The following is a 25,804-nucleotide window of genomic DNA, read 5'->3' on the forward strand; positions in this document are numbered from 1 at the left end:
TGTCATGAGTCTATCTCATATATTAGTTTCACCTTTTAAGTTGAATTACTGAAATAAATGAACTTTCCCATGATATTCTAATTTTTCGAGTTTCACCTAAATAAAGGAACCTCCCTCAGGTTTGTAGTCCATCTTCAAATCTCCGCACTCTCTAACCTGGTGGCAAGATGGGCTCATCCACAGTTGCTCCGGGAAAATCTCCTGCCCAACAGTGCAACCATTTACTCACCAATAATTTGCTGTTGGCTTTGCAGGACCTGGCGGCCCCTCAGATGAGGAGAATCTCCACCGAGACAGAAACTGGCAGAAACGGGAGGAGCTGGTTCAGCCTCCATGGAGAAACGTGACTCTTTTGGCCCTGAAGAAGGAAGAGAGGCTTGTGCTTGTCGGCTGAACGCAGTGCAGGATTCTGGGAAAGAACCACGCAGAACAACACAGGTGCTCGAGGCTCAGATGGCCTGGAGTGCCTTCCATCACCTTTGGCTGGTGGCCCAGCTACACCCCTATCTGGACAGGGATAGCCTATCTACCGTTGTCCATGCTCTGGGAACTTCAAGGTTAGATATAGATATGCGTTATACGTAGGTCTGCCTCTGAAGACAGTTTGGAAACTTCAGCTAATGCAGAATTCAGCGGCCAGCTTGCTCACCGGAGTTGGCGGGTGAGCATATTACCCCCATCCTGGTCCGACTGCACTGGCTACCAATTAGTTTCCGGGCTTAATTCAAGGTGCTGGTTTTGACCTATAAAGCCTTACATGGCTCAGGACCACAATACTTCAAGGACCACCTATTTGCATATGAACCTACCCGGACCCTGAGATCCCCTTCTGATCTCAAGTGGTCCAGAGGGTGGCAACATGAGAACAGGGCCTTCTCTGCAGTGGCTCCCTGTCTGTGGAATGCTCCCTGTCTGTGGAAGTTCACCTGGCGCCTTCCTTATACTCCCCATGAATCAGAGCATGCCTTGGAAACTCACTTTCCTCTCAAAGCTTCTCCTGTTTTATGTCCATGGAGCTTTCATGGCATAATACTGGAGTGGGTTGCCAGTTTCTTCTCCAGGTGGATCACATTTAGTCTAAACTCTTGGCTGACCTGTATGCCTTGGGTGGCCCTGCTTCTCTAACTTATTCAAGCCCCTTCGCCACGACAAGGCAGTGATCCATGAAGGGGTATACACCTTTAAGTGCCATGCAAACATGTTCCTTTTTAACCAGGTTTTTGCTTGATATGTTTGACATCCTATAGTCTTTTTCAAACGTGGCTCTTTTTTGGGGGGGGTGTTATTGGGTTGTTTTTATTCTGATTATATATGACGTGATCTTTTCTGTGAACCATGCTGAGTCCTCCGGGTGTAGGACAGTATATAAACTCAATAAATAATAATACCATATTAATGCAATACTAATACTTTCATTATTTGTACCCCACGGATCTGACTGGGTTGCCCCAGCCACTCTAGCTGGCTTCTAACAAATATAAAGGCATAATAAAACATTTTAATCTTCCCTCTACATGGCTGCCTCTAGTTGTCTTCTAAAAGGTGTATAGTTGTTTGTTTCCTAGACATCTGACGGGATAGCTTTCCACAGGGTGGGCACCACTACCAAGAAGCCCCTCTGCCTCGTTCTCTGTAACTTCCCTTCTCACAGTGAGGGAAGGCCCTGGGACTTGGATCTTGGTGTCCTGACTGAATGATTGGGGTGAAGACACTCCTTTAGCATTTCATCAGTTTGCCTTTTTATTCCATCAGGAGATGTTGAAGGGATGCTGGCAGAAGGGGAACAATCAGAAGTGTCACAGAAAGGATCCAAAGAGGAGGGGGAGCAAAGGAGGCTGAGGGTTCAAGATGGAGGCAGAAGACGAGAGGGGAGACGAAAGCAGAAGCCGGCAGGTGACTTTGGTACGTCTCTGCTACCAGGAGGCCGAGGGACCCCGAGAGGTTTGCAGCCGACTCCACCATCTTTGCCATCAGTGGCTGAAGCCAGAGAGACACACCAAGACTCAGATCCTGGATTTAGTGATCCTGGAGCAGTTCCTGGCTGTCCTCCCCCCGGAGATGGAGAACTGGGTCAGAGAATGGAGCGGAGACCAGTTCCCAGGCGGTGGCCCTGGCCGAAGGTTTCCTCCTGAGTCGGGCAGAGGACCAGAAGCAGCAGGAGCAGCAGGTGAGAGACAGTTTCACTGAGATAATAATAATAATAATAATAATAATAATAATAATAATAATAATAATGTTTTATTTATATCCCGCCCTACCCACCCGAAGCCGGGCTCAGAGCAGCTAACATCAAATGTATAACACATTAACATAAAATCAGACAATCAATTAAAATACATCCTCACCTGAGATATTTCCCAGCAGCTGGTAAAGTGAGGGGGAGATATACTAAAACGTTTCACTAATTGCCCAAAGTCTTCTAGAATGTCTCAACTCTCCCCCAAAAGTGTTTTCCCTCTTAGAATTTTATTTTTGATCCTAGTCCTCATTGCTGTTTCAGGTAAAGGAACAAACTGCAGAGGGAGGAGGAGATTTCTCTGAGGCCAAGGAAACGTTCCTTGTGGTGGCCTATCAAACAGGAAGGTGACGGAGAAACCGCCTTACGGAGTAAGCATAGATGGGCACCTTCGACCAGAAGAATGGCTCCTTGCAGGTTCAGGATGAGCACGATGTGGCACTTGTCTGAGTGCCAGTCCCTCAGGTTGCAGGATCCAAGGGGACATTGAAATAAGGCCATCCATCTGCTAAACCAGGGGCAGGAAACCTAAGGCCCAGGGGCCAGGTGCGGCCCAATCGCCTTCTCAGTCCGGCCCACGGATGCTCCAGGACTTTGTCTTTTATTATTATTATTATTTATTTGTTTCTTATCTTTGCTACTTCTTTATTTTTCTTTCTTTCTTTATAAATGTTCTATTTTATATAATTTTCTTATTATTTTTACCTGTTCAGAGATAGTACATAATGTTTGTACAGACATGTAAATTTTTTAATCAATCAAGAATATGAATTTAAAAAAAGAATGCTTTTATTTTAAATGCCTCTCTGGGTTATTTGTGAGGCCTGCCTGGTGTTTTTACATGAGCAGAATGTGTGCTTTTATTTAAAATGCATCTCTGGGCTATTTGTGGGGCATAAGAATTCATTCATTACCCCCCCACCCCAAAAAAAAAAATAGTCTGGCCCACCACATGATTTGAGGGACGGTGGACCGGCCCATGGCTGAAAAAGATTGCTGACCCTTGTGCTAAACTGACCCCAAACTTCTTGTCTACGTGACAAGCATGTGCTACTGTGAAAAGAGCCGATATCACTTTCCTGAAAAAAACAAGCAAAAGCAGGGAGACGTTCATCCAAACATAGCAGAGGAAAGCTCCCTCAGAACCACCCAGCCAATCCGAGCACGTTTCCTCAGTGAAGGTCATGCCGCTCTGCTTGGTTGCTAAGCAGCAGCTCCGCCCACCCCTCTTGGCCAGCTCTCTTTAAACACTACCAGATTTAACCCTTAGCTGATAAACTGCATGATCCCTGCTGTTGACCTTCCAACATTCCTGACCTCTCTGTCTCTCGCAGGTGATGAAACCGTGCCATCTCTCCTTGGGTTACCAAATCAGGTTGAGGGAATCAGGACCGGGGACCCTGCCAGTACCGCTATCTTGCTACCCACTAGGAAGGCTGTCAACGCCACTCATGAAGATTTGAATCAGGAGTGGGGAACCTCAGGCCTCATGGTAGGGGGCACTAACTGCGGCCCTCCAAGCCTCTCTCTGGCCCTTGATCTTGCCTGTTGTTTCCTTGGAGGTAGAAAATTTTGCCTCTGGAACCGCCCTGAATATTGTCTTGAATGGAAAGAGGCTCCCAGGTGGGAAAAAAGGCTTCTCTCGCCTCTACAATGGTACCTTAGTTCTCAAACGCCTTGGTACTCCAACAACTTGGAACCCAAACACCGCAAACCCGTGTTCCAGTTTGCAAACTTTTTGGGGAAGCCGAATGTGCCTCCGTTTTGAATGCCTTGATTCAAGTATGTTACGTTTCTGTTTTGAGTGTTACGCTGAGGTCTGTCTGTGTTTGCTATTTATTTTGCATTTTTGTTTTTGTGGCCCTTTTTGTTTTGTTTTTGTGACTGTGTGGAACCCAGTTCAGCTACTGACTGATTGATCGTGTGATTGCAGTACATTGTTTATTGCTTTCATTTTATGGATCAATGGTCTCGTTAGATGGTAAAATTCATGTTCAATTGCTATTTTATGGGTTGTTTTCAGAAGTCTGGGATGGATTAATCCATTTTGCATTACTTTCTATGGGAAAGCGCACCTTGGTTTTGGAATGCTTTGGTTTGGGAACAGACCCCCGGAATGGATTAAGTTTGAGAACCAAGGTACCAATGTATATTAATCCTGAGGGCAATGCCCATTCACCTCCCCTTAACAAGGCTTTGGGATTTTGCTTGTAGGCCGGTCTATTTTGATATTTGCAAGGAAGCATTTCCCCCCCTCTCCCTCTCAGGACTCAGTTTCACTGAAGAGGAATGGGCTCAGCTGGGTCCTGACCAGAGAGCCCTGAACAGCCAAATTATGAAGGAGATTTGCAGGATCGTGTCCTCTCTTGGTAAGGTTCCCTTTTACTCTGCTTGATGATAATATATCTTCAGAAATGCAAGTAAATTAATTGGCAATACTCAACAGGTTTAACGACTGTGTGTCAGCATCACAAGTCTTATTCTTTTGGTCCAGCGAGATTTATCTATTTGTGTATATCTTCCGTATATCTATTTCTATAGCTCTGCTTCTGTTTATCTACCATTTTCCCATTTAACAAAAATCCACAGGAGGATTGCCTTAAATATGATTGCCTATGGCGAAACTTACCAGAAGAATAAGAAATCAAGATAACATTTTTTTAAAAATAAAAGAATGGAAATGGTTTATTGAATATTTACAGATAAATTGTAAACAGATAAAAACATTGGTAGGATTATTGTAATAACCTGCAGTTTCATACCAGTATATATTTAAAGAAGATGAATAAATGAGCAAATTAAGTTAATTTGGATATGCAGAAGATATTAAAAATAAATTTAAGGAACCACAGAAAAAGGGGGAAGGAAGTCAAACCTTGAAATGTCAAAATGATTGTAAAATTAGTGAAATGTATAAACATGAAAAGTATTTAAAAAAAATAATTGACTTCTAAACCACCGTCTCAAGGCAATTTATATAAAAAATGTTTTAAAAAGCAGTTTTATACACAAAGGCAACAAATAAAAATAAAACTAAAACCGTAACAAGTGGAAACCCATTATTAAAATTTATTTATCCAGCTGGAAAAGGTGGAAAATGTCCAGAACAGGAACTTGCATGTGAGTACAAACTCCTTGAACTCAGCCCAGTAGCAGATTGGTAGCAAGTGCAAATCCCACTAGCAGGCTGTTCTATGCTGGCAGTAGTTTCCTCCCACAAGCCTGACGTGGATGGCACTGTGGTCTAAACCACTGAGCCTCTTGGGCTTGCTGATGGCAAGGTTGGCGGTTCGAATCTGTGCGACGGAGTGAGCTCCTGCTGCTCTGCCCCAGCTCCTGCCAACCTAGCAGTTCGAAAGCACGCCGGTGCAATTAGGTAAATAGGTACCACTGTGGCAGGAAGGCAAACGGTGTTTCCGTGACTTCTGGTTTCCGTCACGGTGTTCCACTGCCCCAGAAGCGGTTTAGTCCTGCTGGCCACATGACCCAGAAAGCTGTCTGTGGACAAACACCAGCTCCCTCGGCCTGAAAGCAAGATGAGCGCTGCAACCCCATAGCTGCCTTTGACGGGACTTAACTGGTCAGGGATCCTTTACCTTTTTTACCTTGCTCACACAAGCCACCTGGCTATTGCGTTCTGCACCAGCTACAGCCTGTGGCCCAACCTTCAAGGTATCTCTTTGTACGGTGCATTGCAGTAATCTAACCATGAGGGATGTGAACAGATCCCATTATTTTTTTCCAGTGTAGGTGTAGATTTTATTTTTGTAAAGATTTTTCTGTTTCATTTTATGATGTATATGAAACAGAGATAGCAGCTATAACTAGTGATCAGACGGGATTATAATGAGGAATGATAAAATATGCATCAAGCCATTGTGTCCGCGATGAAAGCATTGCGCTGCCTGGGTTTGATTCATTGACAAAAAATTCTGATCAAATCCCACAAGCCTCTGCATCTACGCCATTTTTCTCTACTGCCCATTTCTCTATGTCTGACAAGCACCTATAAGCATTCTAGGACACAGACCAGTTGCTGCACCAGGCACCCTAGGCCATAAAGTTAATAGGTTACTTTGATGTAGTTTGTTAATCTTTAGATAGATCTTAGGGCCAGGAAGAGAGTTCAGGAAGAGAGTTCACAAAGAGATGGTGAATACCACCCTTCCTTCCTTCCTTTACTGATCTGACCTTGTCCCACGTGGGGGTTTTTGAAATGCTCAGAGGAAATCTGATCGGTTCTTACGAACACTGTGTAAAAAGTTCTGTTGTGAATAAAACAACCTGGGCCAGGGGGGGGGAATTATTATATGCACCCCTCCCAAAGTCTTGCTGGTCAAGCCTCGTGTGTATTTTATTAATCAGAGTCCAATCCTTCCTTCCTTTGGGAATGCTACATATAACAGCAGATGAGAATTAGGATATGAAAAGCAAAACTATAAAATAGGCACCTAGAATTGTACATGGATTCAAACAGCACATTCCAAGTGAATAATATTAGCATTATCTGATGATCAAGTATATCTCTGGACTTGCCAAGCTTGTGACAACAGTTGTCTAGCAGATGATGGTTCTGGTGTATATAGAATCATAGAACTGTAGTTATAAGGGACCCCAAGGGTCATCTAGTCCAACCCCCAGCAATGAAGCAATCTCGGCTAAAGCATCCATAGCAGAAGCCCATCCAACCTCTGCTTAAAATCCTCCAAGGAAGGAGAGCCCGCCACCTCCCGAGGGAGACTGTTCCATTGTCAAAACAGCTCTTACTGTCAGAAAGTTCTTCCACTCCAATAATGGTTGTCCTGGGGGGACCAGAACACGATCATTGGTTTACTCTTTGTAGGAGTTATTTGATATGATTAGAGATCTTTCCACACGCCAACCCTTTCAAAATGTTTCCCTTGTACGAGTTCTGTACTGTTTAGGAAGGGAGCCCCTGCCACTGAAGTTCTTTCCATACGCCAAACATTTCTAAGAGTTCTATGAGTTTCTATGAGTTCTTTGGTGGCTAGTAAGGTTACTACTACGACTGAAGCTTTTTCCACACTCCGAACATGTATAGGGTTTCTCTCCTGTATGAGTTCTTTGATGCGGCTTAAAGGCGCTATGGTGACTGAAGCTCTTTCCACACTCCAAACATGTATACGGTTTCTCTCCTGTATGAGTTCTTTGATGCGACTTAAGGGAGCTACTGCGACTGAAGCTCTTTCCACACTCCGAACATGTATACGGTTTCTCTCCTGTATGAGTTCTTTGATGCAACTTAAAGGCGCTATGGTGACCGAAGCTCTTTCCACACTCCGAACATGTATACGGTTTCTCTCCTGTATGAGTTCTTTGATGCGGCTTAAAGGCGCTATGGTGACTGAAGCTCTTTCCACACTCCAAACATGTATACGGTTTCTCTCCTGTATGAGTTCTTTGATGCGACTTAAGGGAGCTACTGCGACTGAAGCTCTTTCCACACTCCGAACATGTATACGGTTTCTCTCCTGTATGAGTTCTTTGATGCAACGTAAGGGAGCTACTGCAACTGAAGCTCTTTCCACACTCCGAACATGTATACGGTTTCTCCCCTGTATGAGTTCTTTGATGCAACCTGAGTTGGCTACCACGACTAAAGCTCTTCCCACACTCCAAACATTTATAAGGTTTCTCTCCTGTGTGCAATCTTTGATGGAAGGTAAGGCTGGAACTCTGGCTGAAGCTCTTTCCACACTCCAAACATGTATATCGTTTCTCCCCTATATGAATTCTTTCATGCGAGGAAAGGTAGTCGATGCGACTGAAGCTCTTGCCACATTCCCAGCATTTACAAGGTTTGCTGCCTCGATGAGTTTGTTGATGTCTAGTAAGCGCATTGCTGCGAGCGAAGCTCATTCCACACTCCAAACACGTATGCGGTTTCTCCCCTGTATGAGTTCTTTGATGCGACTTAAGTCCGCAACTCTTACTGAAGCTTTTTCCACACTCTGAACATGTATACGGTTTCTCCCCTGTATGAGTTCTTTGATGCGACTTAAGGTAGCTACTCTGACTGAAGCTCTTTCCACACTCGGAACATGTATACGGTTTCTCCCCTGTATGGGATCTTTGATGCAAGGCAAGGGAACCAATGTGACTGAAACTCTTTCCACACTCTGAACAGGTATACGGTTTTTCCCCTGTATGAGATCTTTGATGCAAGGTAAGGGTACCACAGTGACTGTAGCTCTTTCCACACTCCAAGCATTTATACGGTTTCTCCCCTGTATGAGTTCTTCGATGCAACTTAAGGTTGCTAATCTGACTGAAGCTCTTTCCACACTCTGAACATGTATACGGTTTCTCCCCTGTATGAGTTCTTTGATGTGAGGTAAGCTGGTCCCATCGACTGAAGCTCTTTCCGCACTCTGAACATGTATACGGTTTCTCCCCTGTATGAGTTCTTTGATGCGAGGTAAGCTGGCCACATTGACTGAAGCTCTTTCCGCACTCTAAACATGTATACGGTTTTTCCCCTGTATGAGATCTTTGATGCAAGGTAAGCTGGCCACATCGACTGAAGCTCTTTCCACACTCAGAACACGTATAGGGTTTTCCCCCTGTATGAGTTCTTTGATGCAAGGTAAGGGTACCACTGTCACTGAAGCTCTTTCTGCACTCTGAACATGTATACGGTTTCTCCCCTGTATGAGTTCTTTGATGCAAGGTAAGGGTACCACTGTCACTGAAGCTCTTTCCACACTCCAAGCATTTATACGGTTTCTCCCCTGTATGAGTTCTTTGATGCCTAGTAAGCTTGCCACGTTCACTGAAGCTCTTTCCACATTCGGAACATATATATGGTTTCTCCCCTGTATGAGTTCTTTGATGCCTAGTTAGATGACCACGTTCACTGAAGCTCTTTCCACACTCGGAACATATATATGGTTTCTCTCCTGTATGAGTTCTTCGATGCAAGATAAGGGCAGTACTGTGACTGAAGCTCTTTCCACACTCTGAACATGTATACGGTTTCTCCCCTGTGTGTACTCTTTGATGTATAGTAAGAGTTGAGCGACGACCAAATCTCTTTCCACACACGGTGCATTCATGCTTTTTCCACTCTCTGTGAATTTGATTTTCACCACCCTGAGACGTACCAAAGTCACCCGCCGGCTTCTGCTTTCCTCTCCCCTCTCGCCTGCTGCCTCCATCTTGAACCCTCCGATTCCTTTGTTCTTTGGGTCCTTTTGGTGACATTTCTGATTGTTCCCCTTCTGCCAGCATCCCTTCAACATCTCCTGATGGAATAAAAAGGCAAACTGATGAAATGCTAAAGGAATGTCTTCACCCCAATCATTCAGTCAGGACACCAAGATCCAGGTCCCAGGGCCTTGTGGTAGTTCCTTCACTGTGAGAAGGGAACTTACAGGGAACGAGGTAGAGGGGCTTCTTGGTAGTGGTGCCCACCCTGTGGAAAGCTATCCCGTCAGATGTCTAGGAAACAAACAACTATACACCTTCTAGAAGACAACTGGAGGCAGCCATGTAGAGGGAAGTTTAAAATGTTTTATTATGCTTTTATATTTGTTAGAAGCCAGCTAGAGTGGCTGGGGCAACCCAGTCAGATCCGTGGGGTACAAATAATGAAAGTATTAGTATTGCATTAATATGGTATTATTATTTATTGAGTTTATATACTGCCCTACACCCGGAGGACTCAGCATGGTTCACAGAAAAGATCACATCATATATAATCAGAATAAAAACAACCCAATAACACCCCCCAAAAAAGAGCCACGTTTGAAAAAGACTATAGGATGTCAAACATATCAAGCAAAAACCTGGTTAAAAAGGAACATGTTTGCATGGCACCTAAAGGTGTATACCCCTTCATGGATCACTGCCTTGTCGTGGCGAAGGGGCTTGAATAACTCAGAGAAACTATGACCTATGCCGTGCAGGGCCACCTAAGACAGACAGGTCAGCAGAGAGTTTAGACTAAATGTGATCCACCTGAGAAGAAACTGGCAACCCACTCCAGTATTATGCCATGAAAGCTCCATGGACATAAAAAAGGAGATGCTTTGAGAGGAAAGAGAGTTTCCAAGGCATGCTCTGATTCATGGGGAGTATAAGGGAGGCGTCAGGTGAACTTCCACAGACAGGAAGCATTCCACAGACAGGGAGCCACTGCAGAGAAGGCCCTGTTCTCGTGTTGCCACCCTCCAGACCACGTGAGGAGGAGGCCCACGAAGGAGGACCTCAGGATCCGGCTAGGTTCATAATGGAAAGAAGCAGCCCTTGAAGTATTGTGATCCTGAGCCATGTAAGGCTTTATAGGTCAAAACCAGCACCTTGAAACTAACTGGTAGCCAGTGCAGTCGGACCAGGATGGGGGTAATATGCTCACCCGTCAACTCCGGTGAGCAACCTGGCCGCTGACTTCTGCATTAGCTGAAGTTTCCAAACTGTCTTCAGAGGCAGACCTACGTATAACACATATCTATATCTAACCTTGAAGTTACCAGAACATGGACAACGGTAGATAGGCTATTCCTGTCCAGAAAGGGGTGTAGCTGGGCTACCAGCCAAAGGTGATGGAAGGCACTACAGGCCACCTGAGCCTCGAGCAACAGCAAAGGATCCAGGAGAACCCCCAAGCGACGAACCTGCTCCTTCAGAGGAAGTGTAACCCCATCAAGAGCAGGCGACCTTCCAGCCATCTGCTCTAGGGAACCACCCACTAACTGAGCCTCACTCTTATCTGGATCGAGCTTCAATTTGTTGGCCCTCATCCAGTCCATTATCCAGGCAAGACAGTGGTGGGAGAGGGTGCTCAGGGGTGTTAGTAGTAGTAATAGTAGTAGTAGTAGTAGCCTAAGTAAGGCCTTAGCCACGCTTGGAATTTTAATGTGGACTTGAAGTTGCGTGTTTCTCCTTTTTTTCTAACCTCTTCTGCCCAGAACTCCTCTTGCAGAAACTGCTGTATTTAATTGAAACACAAATGTTTTAAAACGTGTGTGTGTTTTGGGGAGGGAGTGTTATTGGGTTGATTTTGTTTATGTTTTGATTATGTACTTTGAGTTTTTATATTGCAATTTTATCCTGCCCTAAGGCCTGTGGGTATAGGGAGGTATACAATTTTAATAAATTATAATAAAATCAGGCCGGATAAAAATGATTACAAGTTCCAGGGGGAGCCCCAGCAGAAGGTTTTCCAATGCTTAAGGGTTTGCCTTGACCCCAAGCCCTATGGGGAGCCCAAGGAAGGTCCCCCACCTGCCCAAGTTGGCCTGCAGGGAGGAGAGGAGGAGAAAAATCTGCCCCTCCATTGGGAGAAGATGTCCTACCCCCATACAAAGGGGGAAAAACGTATAAACGCATTATTTTAGCGGAATTAAATACAGAATGCATTAATTATGGGAAATGTAAATATTTGGGGAAATACCCTTTGCAAAAGCGCGTCCATTAGGAGAAATCTGCACCAAAATGCTGACCAATTTTCAAGAGGTCTTAAAAAATAATAACGTGAAAATCTGGATAAACTGACGACGAGAAAAAGGAGACGCAGAAAAAAAACCTTACATTGAAATGGTTTGCCTAACGGGGGTTTTTTTTTTAATCCCTCCCCACAACTCCCTCCAGCAGCGCCCCCACTCCACCCCCCCCCCGTTATAATATATAATAATATGACGCACCTCCAGCGCCTCCGCGAGGAAGAACAGCCGCCGCCATGTTCGACAAAGCGGGACAGGAAGCGGAAGCTGCTATTCTCCCGTCAGCCTTTTTTTCTCCGCTCTAGGAATCTCAGCTCTGTGGCCGCTGCTCTTAACCGTTTCGGAGCCGAGCGGCAGGAGCCTCTGGGCTTCTCCGGGCAAAGAGCGAGGAGAGGCGCTGGTCTCGCCTCCGGAAAGCCCCGCTGGATCAGCTGCACGGGAGCCCCAAAACGTTTTCTAAACTATTTATTATTATAATTATTTTCAATTTTCAAATTAACAACGTTTTTCCTTTTGGTACATAGATATCCAATCCAAATTTGCAATAAATGGCTTTTCCCCTTGCCCCCCTGGTTTCCATCCCCCCCCTTTATTCTCCTTGCATATAATTATATTTCTTAGCCAGTCATCTAGTTATCCATTCTTCTTTCGTTGGGACCTTTCCTTCTTTCCACATCTGGGCTAGTAGCATTCTGGCTGCTGTAGTCGCATAAATAAACCGTCTCTTGCTTCCTTACTCCTAGTAAAAAAGCCTCTGGTTTTTTTTAACAAACGTAATTTTAATAATTTTTAAAAATTCACTGTGTATCATTTCCCAGAAGCCCTTTACTTTTTTACACGTCCACCACATATGAAAAAATAGTTCCTTCCTTATCCTTACATTTCCAGCATAAATTAGAGATATCTTTATACATTTCAGCAAGCTTTACTGGAGTCAAATACCATCAGTACATCTTCATCTCATTTTCTTTTAATGAACTACATGCCGTGAATTTTAAAATCTCTTTCCACAACTTTTCCTATGATTCAAGTGGTATAGTATAACCTGTCTTTTGCCCAGTTTATCATTACAGCTTTAACCTCTTCATCTTTCGTCTCCCATTCCAACAGTGGTTTGTACATTCTTGATAACAATTTCTCATTATTTTCTAATAACTCCTTTTTGAACTTTGAGTATTCCTTCCCAAAGTCCTTCTCTTTGTCACCTCTGAATATGTCATTTATAAGGCGATATTGTAACCAATCTGTTAACAGAGCTTTTATATCCTCATATTCTTTCACCTTTAATTTGTTTTCTACTTCTGTTAACAGATCTTTGTATGTTGCCCAGTTTCGTATCTTTTTACAGATAGTTTCTAAAGGGGAAAGCCACAAAGGTGTCTTGTTCTCTAATAAATTCTTATATTTGTCACATACTTGGTAAATTGATTTCCTTATAATGTGGTTCAGGAATCCCTTGTGCACCGTTGTTTTCTCATACCAAAATTAAGCATGCTAATCAAATCTATTATCACGTCCTTCCAGATCTGATACTTCAATATTGTTTAACTATATCCATTAGCCAATCACGTGCTGCATTTTAAATTGGTCCCCCCCCTTATGTTTTCACTGTGATTTTATTGGTGTTAGCCGCCCTGAGCCCAGCTGTGGCCGGGAAGGGCAGGGTATAAATAAAAGTTATTATTATTGTTGTTATTATTATTGCATATAATCCCCTGCCCAGCAACAAAGGATCAAGAGCAGGGGTAGTAACCTAAGGTTCGGGGGCCAGATGCGGCCCCATCGCCTTCTAAATCTGGCCTGCAGATGGTCTGGGAATCAGTGTGTTTTTACATGAGTAAAGGCTGGGCTGGATGAATCCCAAGCCGGAATTAAGATCGCCGGAAGAAATATCAGCAACCTCAGATATGCAGATGACACAACCTTGATGGCAGAAAGTGAGGAGGAATTAAAGAACCTTTTAATGAGGGTGAAAGAGGAGAGCACAAAATATGGTCTGAAGCTCAACATCAAAAAACGAAGGTCATGGCCACTGGTCCCATCACCTCCTGGCAAATAGAAGGGGAAGAAATGGAGGCAGTGAGAGATTTTACTTTCTTGGGCTCCCTGATCACTTCAGATGGCGACAGCAGCCACGAAATTAAAAAGACGCCTGCTCCTTGGGAGAAAGGCGATGGCAAACCTAGACAGCATCCTAAAAAGCAGAGACATCACCAAAGGTCCGTATAGTTAAAGCCATGGTTTTCCCAGTAGTGATGTATGGAAGTGAGAGCTGGACCATAAAGAAGGCTGATCGCCGAAGAATTGATGCTTTTGAATTATGGTGCTGGAGGAGACTCTGGAGAGTCCCATGGACTGCAAGAAGATCAAACCTCTCCATTCTTCACGAAATCAGCCCTGAGTGCTCACTGGAAGGACAGATCGTAAAGCTGAGGCTCCAAGACTTTGGCCACCTCATGAGAAGAGAAGACTCCCTGGAAAAGACCCTGATGTTGGGAAAGATGGAGGGCACAAGGAGAAGGGGACGACAGAGGATGAGATGGTTGGACGGTGTTCTTGAAGCTACCAGCATGAATCTGACCAAACTGCGGGAGGCAGTGGAAGACAGGAGGGCCTGGCGTGCTCTGGTCCAGGGGGTCACGAAGAGTCGGACACGACTAAACGACTAAACAACAACAAAGATTGTGTCTTTTTATTTCAAATGCATCTTTGGGTTATTTGTGGGGCATAGGAATTTGTTTATCCCCCCCCCAAAAAAAATATAGTCCAGCCCCCCACATGGTCTGAGAAACAGTGGACCAGCCCGCAGCTGAAAAAGGTTGCTGACCCCTGATCAAGAGGCTTCAAGAGGCTGCTGAACATCCTAAAGGGTTAAAGGAACTTTAACAGGATTCCTAGAGAGGAAGGGGAAGTGAGTGGATTCCTAGAGAGGAAGGGGAAGTGGAGAGGATTCCTAGAGAGGAAGGGGAAGTGGAGAGGATTCCTAGAGAGGAAGGGGAGGGTGGTCTCATACCGGAAGTGCATCTTCACCCCCCACCAACCCACCTCTTTTGTAGGGAAGCGTCTTCTGTCTCCCCCAAGCGCTGCATCGGTGGCCCCACCTGGGATCTGGTGAGCCCCCCCCCCAAAAAAATTGTCTATTTGAAGGTTAGGGGTCCCTGGGATGCAGGGGTGGGTGCCTAGGAGGACCTGAAAGGGAGTGGTGAGATTCCGGGATCCCAGGCTTTGAATGGGGAGAAAATGTGGGGTTGGGGGGTTAGGGGTAGCCGGCTGAGAGTGTGTAGGGAGCCAAACCCTGGCCCCACTTTACCCCATAGGGAGGCAGCCTTTGCAGTAGATTTACCTGGGATTTGCCCAACACAACACATAATAATCATAATCATAATAATTAATTTGTACCCAGCCCATCTGGCTGAGCTTCCCCAGCCACTCTGGGTAGGTTCCAACAAAGATTAAAAATACATTAAAATGTCACACATTAAAAACTTCCCTGCACACAAGCTTTTAGGGATCTGGGCTTCTTTCTCCCTCCTCTCTGCAGCCAGCAAGAGGCCCCTTGGATGTTTCATGCAGTGGGGAGGTTTCAAGTAGGTCTGCAGGGCTGGGCTGGGGGGCTGGGCGAGAATCATCAGCTGCGCTTCTGTTAGGATTTGCACCGCCACCACAGTCAGGCACATACCCTCCAACATTTTCATTTTTACTTTTTAATATAAATTTTATTAAGTTTTCTGTTTTACAACTTTGAATATTCATTTAGACAACCTTGAAATATCAGCGACTTCCCTTCTTCTCTTTCCATGGTTCATTTTGCATAGCATAAATCCCTGCATATTTTATATAAACTAAAGCATTCAGTATTCCATTATTACTTCCACCAAAACTTATTTACACTGTTGAATTTATCTTGATGCTGCCAACGTTTTCAAGTGTACACAATCTCCCCATATAGTCAATAAACATTTTCCAATCTTCTTTAAACAAATGTTCTTCTTGTTCTCATATTCTGTAAGTTAGATCCGCAAGCTGTGCATATTCCATCAGTTTAAGTTGTCATTCTTCTTTGGTTGGGACCTCGCTTGTTTAATATTATCATAATCATCATCCTATGGTTTGCCCCAGCCACTCTGGGCAGCTTCCAACAAATATAAAAACATAATAAGATATTAAACATTAAAAAACTTCCCTGTACAGGGCTGGGGGGGGGTCGGGGTCGGATAGCTACATACGTTCCAGCATTTCCCCGATGAAAATAGGGAGGTCCCAGGGAAAAGCGAGACATTCCGGGATCAAATCAGAAACTGGGATGGCTTCTGTAAATCCCTGGAAAATAGGGACACTTGGAGGGTCTGCAGGCACGGTGGACACTCGTGTGTGTTGGTGTGTGCTTTCAGACATGCAGCACCTGACCTGTGCTTTTGTTTTTGTCCCGGAGTACAGAAGCACAGCTGAAAACGGGAACCCTTTTTAATCTAAGGCAGCAGGTACCAGTTGGAAGTAAACAGCTTAGAATCATAGAGTTGGAAGAGACCACAAGGGCCATCGAGTCCAACTCCCTGCCAAGCAGGAAACACCATCAGAGCACTCCTGACATATGGTTGTCAAGCCTCTGCTTAAAGACCTCCAAAGAAGGAGACTCCACCACACTCCTGGGCAGCAAATCCCACTGTTGAACAGCTCTTACTGTCAGGAAGTTCTTCCTAATGTTTAGGTGGAATCTTCTTTCTTGTAGTTTGGAACCATTGCTCCGTGTCCGCTTCTCTGGAGCAGCAGAAAACAACCTTTCTCCCTCCTCTATGTGACATCCTTTTATATATTTGAACATGGCTATCATATCACCCCTTAACCTCCTCTTCTCCAGGCTAAACATGCCCAGCTCCCTTAGCCGTTCCTCATAAGGCATCGTTTCCAGGCCTTTGACCATTTTGGTTGCCCTCCTCTGGACACGTTCCAGTTTGTCAGTGTCCTTCTTGAACTGTGGTGCCCAGAACTGGACACAGTACTCCAGGTGAGGTCTGACCAGAGCAGAATACAGTGGCACTATTACTTCCCTTGATCTAGATGCTATACTCCTATTGATGCAGCCCAGAATTGCATTGGCTTTTTTAGCTTGTGTGAGAGTGGTTTATGGATTACGCAGTGAGGATTGGGGGGGGGGGCTGGAATCAGTGGAAGGCTGAGAGCCATAAGGGATGGACTGGAGAGAAGGATGGATGTAGGATCCCTGATTCCCAGGGGCATGGAAGCCTTTAATCCAGAGCCTTCACGCAACATAACTGCCCTCTAATCCCCAGTACGGCCATACATCGGAAGTCAAATGGAATCCGTTCCATCCGACTTCCAAAAAGTTTGAAAAACAAAGCGCTGCTTCTGATTTGCTGCAGGAAGCTCCTGCAGCCAATAACTTATATGAAACAAAGCAACATTCAACAATCCAACAGAATCTAATAGGAAACATCAGCAAATAATAATTAAGCAGTTCAACCACAATAAAGAATTACCAATATATAATCAATAAAAGTAACAGCAAATCACAATGCGTAAAATACCTCAAAACATACAAAACCATGTAAAGGATCAAATTGAGAAACAAAGAAGCACAACTTATGAAACTATTTTTAAAAAATATATCCCTGAATGAATGAAATATTCCCTGCTACTGCTGCTGCTGTTCATAGTCTGGGAAAAGCTAGGTGGGCTAGGGCAGGTGGAAACACCATTGCCTGATGAGGAGCTGAAAGTCTGTCTCCCCTCACCTCTAGAGACTGATATGGGAGAGACATAATAATAATAATCATCATAATCATAATAATAATCATAATAATAATAATAATAATAATAATAATAATTGTTATTATACCCTGCCCTTCCTGGTTCAGAAAACCAGGCTCAGGGTGGCTAACAACAAATTTAAGATACTTAATTATAAAAGCAGCATAAAATATGAATAACAATAAAATTCAAAAATCAATTTAGGGCTAGCTGGCTGAATTGGTCCTATTTGGGCCAGCAAGGAGGCCAGGGGAGAATTAGCAGTGGGGTCTCAGAGCGGGTAATCTTCATTAAATGGGAGGGGGAGGGAAGGGAAGGGAAATAAGAGATCAGGCTGAATTCAAATTAAAGGCCAGGCAGAATAGCTCTGTCTTACAGGCCCGACGGAAGTAGGTTAAATCCTGAAGGGCCTTAGTCTTATGGGACAGAGCATTCCACCAGGTTGGAGCCATCACTGAAAAGGCCCTGGCCCTGGTGGAGGATAGTCTGACTTCCTTAGGGCCCGGGACCTCTAAACTATGGTTATTCATGGACCTTAAGGTCCTCTGCGGGGCATACCAGGAGAGGCGGTCCTGTAGATACGTAAATATAAATATTTATTTATACATAAATATAAGCAGTCCAGATGCCCAAATAGAGATCTAAATGAAAGTGACTATTATAAGCCATGCAATCAGATGTAGAAAGAGCAGTGAGATCTTCAGGCCACTGGGTGTCAGATGCTGAGTCTTCCTCCTTTCAGCCTTGCAGTAACTTAGCCCCATAAGGACTTGGAGAACCCATGTTTGTTGTCCATCTGTTAGTCCAAAGAGCTGCTTCGTAGCCAGACTCGTCCAGCTTTAGTGAATGGAAAGCTTCTAGCCGTAACAATTCTATGATTCACTAACAAGCCATTTTCTTCACTTTGCAGGGGCTTGGTTGTATCTTGAACCAGGACAGTTTTTGCCTTGAAAAGGCAGATTGGAAGAAGAGGGGAGAGCCAGAGGATTCCTTGGAGCACAGACCCAACATGGATGGACAAGGCACAGCTGGCCTTGACACCACCCGGGTTGGGAGGAGTGAGGGATTCTGGGAAAGAATTGTGCAGAATATCCTGGGTGCGGAGGACGCCCTCAGCTCAGACGCTCAGCGCCAACGTTTCAGGCAGTTCCACTACCAGGAGGCCGAGGGGCCCCGAGAGGTTTGCAACCTGCTTCATGACTTTTGCCGTCGGTGGCTGAAGCCAGAGCTTCACTCTAAGACCCAGATCCTGGACCTGGTGATCCTGGAGCAGTTCCTGGCTGTCCTCCCCCCGGAGATGCAAAGCTGGGTGAGGGAATGTGGAGCAGAGACCTGTTCCCAGGCGGTGGCTCTGGCCGAAGGTTTCCTCCTGAGCCAGGCAGAGGACAGGAAGCCGAAAGATCCGCAGGTTTGAAAAAGTTTTGTTCTGGTGGTTTGAAAGGGCTGAGGAGCATGAAGCAGAAAATCCCAAAACTCTCTATATTTTTCAAATCCTTTCTGAAACATAGCTGTCAGCCGTCCCTTATTTGGCGGGAAACTCCCTTATCCCAGCGCCACGTCCTGCTGCTGTCCCTTATTGATGATGTCCCTTGATGTCCCTTAAATTTCCCGGGTTTCATGCTTGCCCGGCTCGGGAGGGAAGCAGCGGCTCGGGGTCCTCCGCCGCGTGAGAGAGAGCATGTGCACAAGCTGCCACATCTCTGTCTCTCCCTTTTCCACTTCAGGGGTGCGTCGTGAGGAGATAGGTGGTGGCGGGCGGGCAGGCAGCCCCTCGGTTGCGAGACTTCCGCCACGCTGCCAGGGGAAGCCGGAGGTGGCAGCGGCGGCTGGGGAGGCGGCCTGAGGGAGGGGGATGAGGAGGGACGCAGAAGGGCAGCGCTTCAGCGGCCGTCGCAGCGCCGCAACCGCCTCATTCTGGGCTCACGGGCGGCGTGGGCGAGAGTCTCCCTCCCTCCCTCCCTCTCGGGCGGGGAAGGGCCGATGGAACTCCTCACGCCAGCACAACAGCAGCCCCGACGTGCTGCTTAGCATCCCCTCCAACCAGTGCAGCATCTTAATGTAGTGATTTCCCCCTCTGCATCCCTTTCATAACTCTATTTTTATAAATCATTTGTCTGTCCATAGTTCAAATTTTTACTACAGGTTTTCTGTCAATCCTACCAATGTATGTAACTCTTGACAATAGCTTTTCAACTAAATTATAAACTTTCCCCCTTCTTTATGAAAGAGGTCCTCTTCCTGGTTTCTAATTCTGCCTGGAAGCTTTGCCATCTCCACGTCGTTCATCAGTTTTGTCTGCCCCTCTTCTTTGGTCGGAGTTGTAGACCCTTAGGATCATCTAGTCCAACCCCCCGCAAAACACAGTCAGTGGCAGCCAAAGCAGCCTGGCTCCATCAGTGCCGGATTTCTGTATAAGCCAAGCAAAATCCCTTATTTTGGCTGCTGATCCCTTATTCTCGAGGCTGCTGGTTCCTTATTTTCAAATCTGTAGGTTGACAGCTATGTTCTGAAAGTGTCCCAAACGTCAACGCCTTTGCCGCTAACTCTCCTTTTCTCATCCTCCCCCCCGGTTCCCTCTTTTCCGGTTAAGGGTCTGTCCACAGAAGTCGCCACTGATTTCCCATATGCTGTGAAGGCTCCAGAGAACATCAGAGAGATTCCCCTGCAAAGGTGGAAGGTGCAGGAGGAGAAGGAGGGAGGCGCCATCTTGCTGGGTAATGGAGCATGAATTTGAACTTGGTCTCCTTCCATTAATCATTGGGAAACAAAATTTTTGTTGCATTGACTCCTGCAGTTGTTCTAACCTGATTTAGACGTGCTGATTTCATATTGAAGTTGGTTTTGTTTTGTAAGCTCTAGTTTTTTTGCAATTCCTGTTTTTCACTTTTCACCATAATCTTTGTTTTTCACAATGCAAGAATTCAATATTTTATTAAACACTGTTCAGGGAAGTTTTTAACGTGTGATATTTTACTGTATTTTTGGTTTCTATGGAAGCCGCCCAGAGTGGCTGGGGAGGCCCAGCCAGATGGGCGGGGTATAAATAATAAATTATTATTATTAGTATTATTAAACACATAGCCAAAGTAGTACAGTATGAGTATAAATGTAAGTGAATTATATAGCATTGAACATGACATGTATAGCATTAAAAATGGCATGTATATCTATGTACAGTTGGAGGTATGCAAAAAAATGTATTCCCTTGGGATACACAGTATACTGGGGAACAAAAAATTTTTCATTTTCTTTTGCATGAGATTTCCCAACTGTTCTTATATGTTCTTATATGGTCCGATCTGAAAAATACAAATATTTAGGTTAGGTTAGGTTACAAAACTATAAAAATAAAGAAAAATTAAGTTTGCAAAACAATAATTACCATGTGGTTAGGGTAGATCAACGTATCAGTGTCCACTTATCCCCAATGTAAATATGACATGTCGGCAAAAGTCGGAAAGTGCAAGATAACTAAAGCATGTACATGAAAATTGATTTCAGATTTGAAATCAGCATTGAAAGAACATATAAGAACAGTTGAAAAATCTCATGCAACAGAAAATGGAAAAAAATGGTTTCCCAGTGTTATGAAAGAATTCCAGGAAATCCTTCTGGGTTCTCGTGACTCTGCTCTGTGTGTGTGTGTGTGTGTGTACGTGTACATATGCGCGCGCACACATGTGCAGCGGGGCGAGATACACTTCCTTCTGGTCCTTTTCCACAGTTCAATGTGATGTTTATTTTCAGCACTTGAACACATGGAAGCCAACTTGCCAAGATCCCAGCTGGGGAGAGATGTCTTTGCACAGTACAGTCAAACCTTGGTTGTCGAATGTAATCCGTCCCATTCGGCTTCTGAAATGTTCGACAACCGAGGCAGGGTTTCTGATTGGCTGCAGGAGATTCCTGCACTTCAGCGGAAGCCGCTTCGGATGTTTGGCTTCCGAAAAACGTTTGAAAACCAGAACACTTCCGGGTTTTTGGCATTTGGGAGCTGAAATGTTCCAAAACGGAGGCGTTTGGGAACCAAGGTTTGACTGTACTGAAAATGAAAGCGTCTATATAACGAAATATACATGACAGATTGTAGTGTACATGACATTTTGTAATATACACAACATTTTGTAATATACATAATATTTTGTAATATACATGACATTTTGTAATATACACGACCTTTTGTAATGTCAAGGGGGTGCTTAAACATGGGCCACTTAACCTCTGAGACAAACACATTCTGATCTCTGTCCCCCACCTTTGTCTCTCACAGGCGATGGAATGATGCCAGCGAGACTTAACCATCCATTTATATCTGGTGGAAGGGAAGCGGTTGCTGTGGCAACGGACCAGGTAAGGGGAAGGACCAGTGGGGAGGCTGCCAGGGGGTAGTCAGGGTGTGTCTATATTTTGGCATTTAAAGGGGGGGGGAGTTATGGGGTCAAGGAAGTTGCCTAACAGGAAGGCTGTGGATGCAGGGGTTGCAGGTAGGCAGCATTGGTGAGTTTTATGAATTGGTTATCTATAAAGAGGAAAATATTTGCTTTTCTTTCAGAACCCAGCCTCGTTTGAGGATGTGGCTGTGTGTTTCACGGCCGAGGAGTGGGCTCTTCTGCATCCTGACCAAAGAGCTCTACACAAAGAAGTCATGGAGGAGAACTGTGGGATCGTGGCCTCTCTCAGTAAAAGTATATTTCCCTAGTGGATTATAATATTTATTTAGAAATTATATATTAATTTTAGCTGCTGCTTCTGTTTTTGCAGAATCCCAACAATTTAGTACAGTGGTGCCCCGCAAGACGAACGCCTCGCAAGACGGAAAACCCGCTAGACGAAAGGGTTTTCCGTTTTGGAGGCGCTTCGCAAAACGAATTTCCCTATGGGGTTGCTTCGCAAGACGAAAAAATCTTGCGAGTTCCCACAGGTTTTTCCCGCTTTTTTCCCGCTTTTCCTAAGCTGCTAAGCCGCTTAACAGCTGATCCGCTGATAAGCCACTTCTCAGCTGATCGCTAAAAGCCGCTAGACCGCTAATAGCGCTAATCCGCTAAGCTGTCAATGGGCTTGCTTCGCAAGACGAAAAAACCGCTACACGAAGAGAATCGCAGAACGGATTCTTTTCGTCTTGCGAGGCACCACTGTACCTCCTTCTTTCCATCGAGCAGGATTTAGCTATTTTTCTTTATCAAAACATTTATATCCCCCCCTTTCCATTGAACAGAAATCTACAAGTTGGCTAACAATGCTTGGAGCTCAATATGAGCAATTAAAACTAGAACACAATTAAAACAACAGTTTGTAAAAGTGAGAGATATACCGGTATATGGGCATATCTGTATACATAATCCATATTTGCAAAGAAGCTTCAATAACGACATTAGATTTTTTTAAACTGATGAATGTAATAATTTCCCAGGTGCCCATGAAAAATCCTGTTGTATAGTCATGGAACTTGGCACAACAGTTCAAATTGGTGAATTATTTTCTGTGTCTTGCCCTGACGCACAATAGATTTTCAAATTTTGACAATTCCTTAAAAATAGGGTTTGGTTTTGTTAAATGTTAACCTTGTTTTTTCTTTTCTTTTTAAAGAAACTGCATTAGCATGTCTTCTGCGAATTATGTCCCTCCCTGTTCCCTCAATTCCACCATGTCACACCCACTAAATTGACTCCTTTAGAATCAAAAACTCTGACTCTCCCATCTTGTCTTGGTGTTTTCTGTCATCAGAATATAACCACCTATATGTGGTCTGTCACAAAAGCTCTGTTTCTACCTCATTTTTCTATTTTCATTACAGCACGCGGAAAGGACCTTCATCATAGTTCTGATCTTGCTACACATCAAAGCATTCATATTGGGGAGAAACCTTATCAGTGCCTGGAGTGTGGAAAGAGTTTCCATTCGAAGAGGACTTCACATCAGATAATTCACACAGGGGAGGAGCCATATCGGTGCTTAGAGTGTGAAAAGGCTTTTCATGAGAACAAAAGTTTCACTTATCAAACTCATCAGAAAATTCACACGGTGGAGAAAGCCTATACACCCTTGGAGTGTGTGAAGAGCTTTGGACAAAACAGAACTCTCACTAATCATCAGAGAATTCACAGAGAAGAGAAACCCTATCAGTGTTTGGAGTGTGGAAAGTTCTTCAGTAGCAGGACGAAGCTCACTGATCATCAGAGAACTCACACAGGGGAGAAACCATATCAGTGCTTAGTGTGTGGAATGAGCTTCACTCAGAAGAGGAATCTCACCTGTCATCAGACAATTCACACAGGGGAGAAACCATATCAGTGCTTGGAGTGCGGAAAGAGCTTCAGGCAGAATTTAACTCTTACTTACCACCAAAGAATTCACACTGGGGAGAAACCGTACGAATGCTTGGAGTGCAGAAAGAGCTTCATTCGGAAGTGCGATCTCACTTATCACCAAAGAACTCACACCGGGGAGAAACCACATAAATGCCTGGAGTGTGGAAAGAGCTTCATGCAAAAGACAAGCCTCACTTCTCATCAAAAAATTCATACCGGAGACAAACCATATAAATGCTCAGAGTGCGGGAAGGGTTTCTGCCTGAACAAAGACCTCATTCGCCATCAAAGAGTTCACACCGGTGAGAAACCGTACAAATGCCTGGAATGTGGGAAGTGCTTCACACAGAAGACGATTCTTACTGCTCATCAGAGAGTTCATACCGGGGAGAAACCGTATCAGTGCTTGGAATGTGGAAAGGGCTTCACACAAAAGGCAAATCTCACCTATCATCAAGGAATTCACACAGGGGAGAAACCGTATCAGTGCTTGGTGTGTGGAAAGTGCTTCTGTCTGAGCAGGGACCTCACTTCTCATCAAAGAATTCACACGCAGGAGAAACCATACCAGTGCAATGTGGGAACGGCTTCGATACAAGGGCATACCTCCATTGTCATGAAAGAATTCACTCAGGGGCAAAAACATATAAGTACCTGGAGTGTGGAAAGAGCTTCAGATAGACTATAACTCTTACTTATCATCAGATAATTCACTCAGTGGAAAAGCATGTGAATTCTGTGAGTGTGGAAAGCATTACCATATGAATTCATGAATTCAAGGCTCTCCCCCCCCCCAAAACATATAGGGTTTTTTAAATCCCCAATTAAACATTAACCCTGACCCCAAATTGATTTGGGGCCAGATCCTGGTTGGGTGTCCCCCTGGTTAGGGAGAGGGGTGCAGCCCTAGGAGCAAACAAGTTACATTATCCATGTATGAATTCAGTATTTTGGGGTTTGTTAGAATTCCTGAGCGACACCAGTTGCTTTCTGCTAGTGTGTGTATGTGTGTAGATACTGACACACAAACAAGCAAGCAAACATATATCATGTGATGGATGCCCAGGGTGGTCCTAGCAGGAAATGTCAAACTTTGTTTCACTCCTGCGACTGATGGGTGGAGGAACGGGGATAGGGAGAGATTTGGGGTATCATTGAACAAGCGTAACTCTGGCGTTGGGAGGAGCTGGGTGCATTTTCTCATCTAAGTGGACTTTGGGTTGCAAACCTCTTTAAGAAATGCTTCGTTTCTCTTTCTGAAGGCATCTAAAAGAAGAAGAAATGCATATTTACAGTACTGGACACAGGTGTGTAAAACAAGGAAGGGATGCTCTGCGTGGTATGTTGGTGCTAGAAAAACAGGATAGAGCGTTTTGTATAAATAAGTGAAATAAATGTCTTAAACTGTGTTTTTGTTGCCTGTCCTCATACCTCAGCATGGAGGGGAGGGGCTGGAGACACCTGCAGTGACACCTGTCAAATCTGAATGCAGGGAGGTCAAAAGGCCTTTTCCTTTTTCATCTCTTTCTGCTCCAATCTCTCTTGGGCCTATGTTTCGTGGACCTTTCCCTACAGGGTCAAAATTGTAAGATGGAAGCTCCCCAGGAGAGTTACCCTTTTGTTTCCATGTGTCGGTTGCTCTTTCACGGTGGGAAATTCTGTGTGGGCTGGTAAGCCAGATAGTTATCTGTCTCCAGCCCTGTTGGCCAACTTCCATAGGAGGGCAGGGCAATTCATTTGTCGAATCTCCTGATATCGATCGCGGTTCCTCTCAAGCACCAGACAGCCGGCTGCTTGACACCCTTCGGCCACAAAGCACTGAGCGTAAGTCTGGGTCTAGGCTTTTTCGAGGGTCAGGGCAGTGAGAAAACAAAAGTGACCCTTATTTTCTCGCTGCCCCCCCCCCTACATCCAGACTTTCTTCTGTTCTGCTGCTGTGTGTTCTTCAAATACAGGCAGGTGACAGGGAAGTGGGACGATGCCCTTCAAGGCTGCTGCTTCTTCCTTTGAACAAGGTCAGCACCCCC

General features: G+C 44.8%; 2 protein-coding genes across 2 annotated transcripts; one reads left to right on the top strand and one right to left on the bottom strand.

Annotated features, from left to right (window-relative positions):
- Nucleotides 1-6,572: 6,572 nt before the first annotated feature.
- On the bottom strand, nt 6,573-11,980 carry LOC309336596 (uncharacterized protein). Its single transcript, XM_081852602.1, has 2 exons — nt 11,902-11,980; nt 6,573-9,501 (listed from the first exon to the last, which is right to left on the bottom strand). The coding sequence occupies exons 1-2, from the start codon at nt 11,936-11,938 to the stop codon at nt 7,217-7,219; spliced, it is 2,322 nt and encodes a 773-aa protein (XP_081708728.1). The 5' UTR covers nt 11,939-11,980; the 3' UTR covers nt 6,573-7,216.
- Nucleotides 11,981-18,385: 6,405 nt separating this feature from the next.
- Nucleotides 18,386-25,186, top strand: LOC309336706 (uncharacterized protein). Its single transcript, XM_081852903.1, has 5 exons — nt 18,386-18,877; nt 20,060-20,183; nt 21,740-21,819; nt 22,022-22,154; nt 23,264-25,186. Exons 1-5 carry the CDS (start codon nt 18,479-18,481, stop codon nt 24,463-24,465), a joined length of 1,938 nt encoding a protein of 645 aa, XP_081709029.1. The 5' UTR covers nt 18,386-18,478; the 3' UTR covers nt 24,466-25,186.
- The last annotated feature ends 618 nt before the right edge of the window (nt 25,187-25,804 follow it).

This window comes from Podarcis erhardii, assembly GCF_964252035.2.
Source record: "Podarcis erhardii genome assembly, chromosome: 2".
Lineage (NCBI taxonomy): Eukaryota > Metazoa > Chordata > Lepidosauria > Squamata > Lacertidae > Podarcis > Podarcis erhardii.

Excerpts from the sequence above, each read along its gene's own strand:
- LOC309336596 (XM_081852602.1), bottom strand. The coding sequence starts at position 11,938 with ATGGCGGCGGCTGTTCTTCCTCGCGGAGGCGCTGGAG. Across the intron at positions 9,502-11,901 it reads TCCTCGCGGAGGCGCTGGAG|GAGATGTTGAAGGGATGCTG; the intron begins GTGCGTCATATT and ends TTATTCCATCAG.
- LOC309336706 (XM_081852903.1), top strand. The coding sequence starts at position 18,479 with ATGGATGGACAAGGCACAGCTGGCCTTGACACCACCCGGGTTGGGAGG. Across the intron at positions 20,184-21,739 it reads GGGAGGCGCCATCTTGCTGG|GCGATGGAATGATGCCAGCG; the intron begins GTAATGGAGCAT and ends TGTCTCTCACAG. Across the intron at positions 21,820-22,021 it reads TTGCTGTGGCAACGGACCAG|AACCCAGCCTCGTTTGAGGA; the intron begins GTAAGGGGAAGG and ends CTTTTCTTTCAG.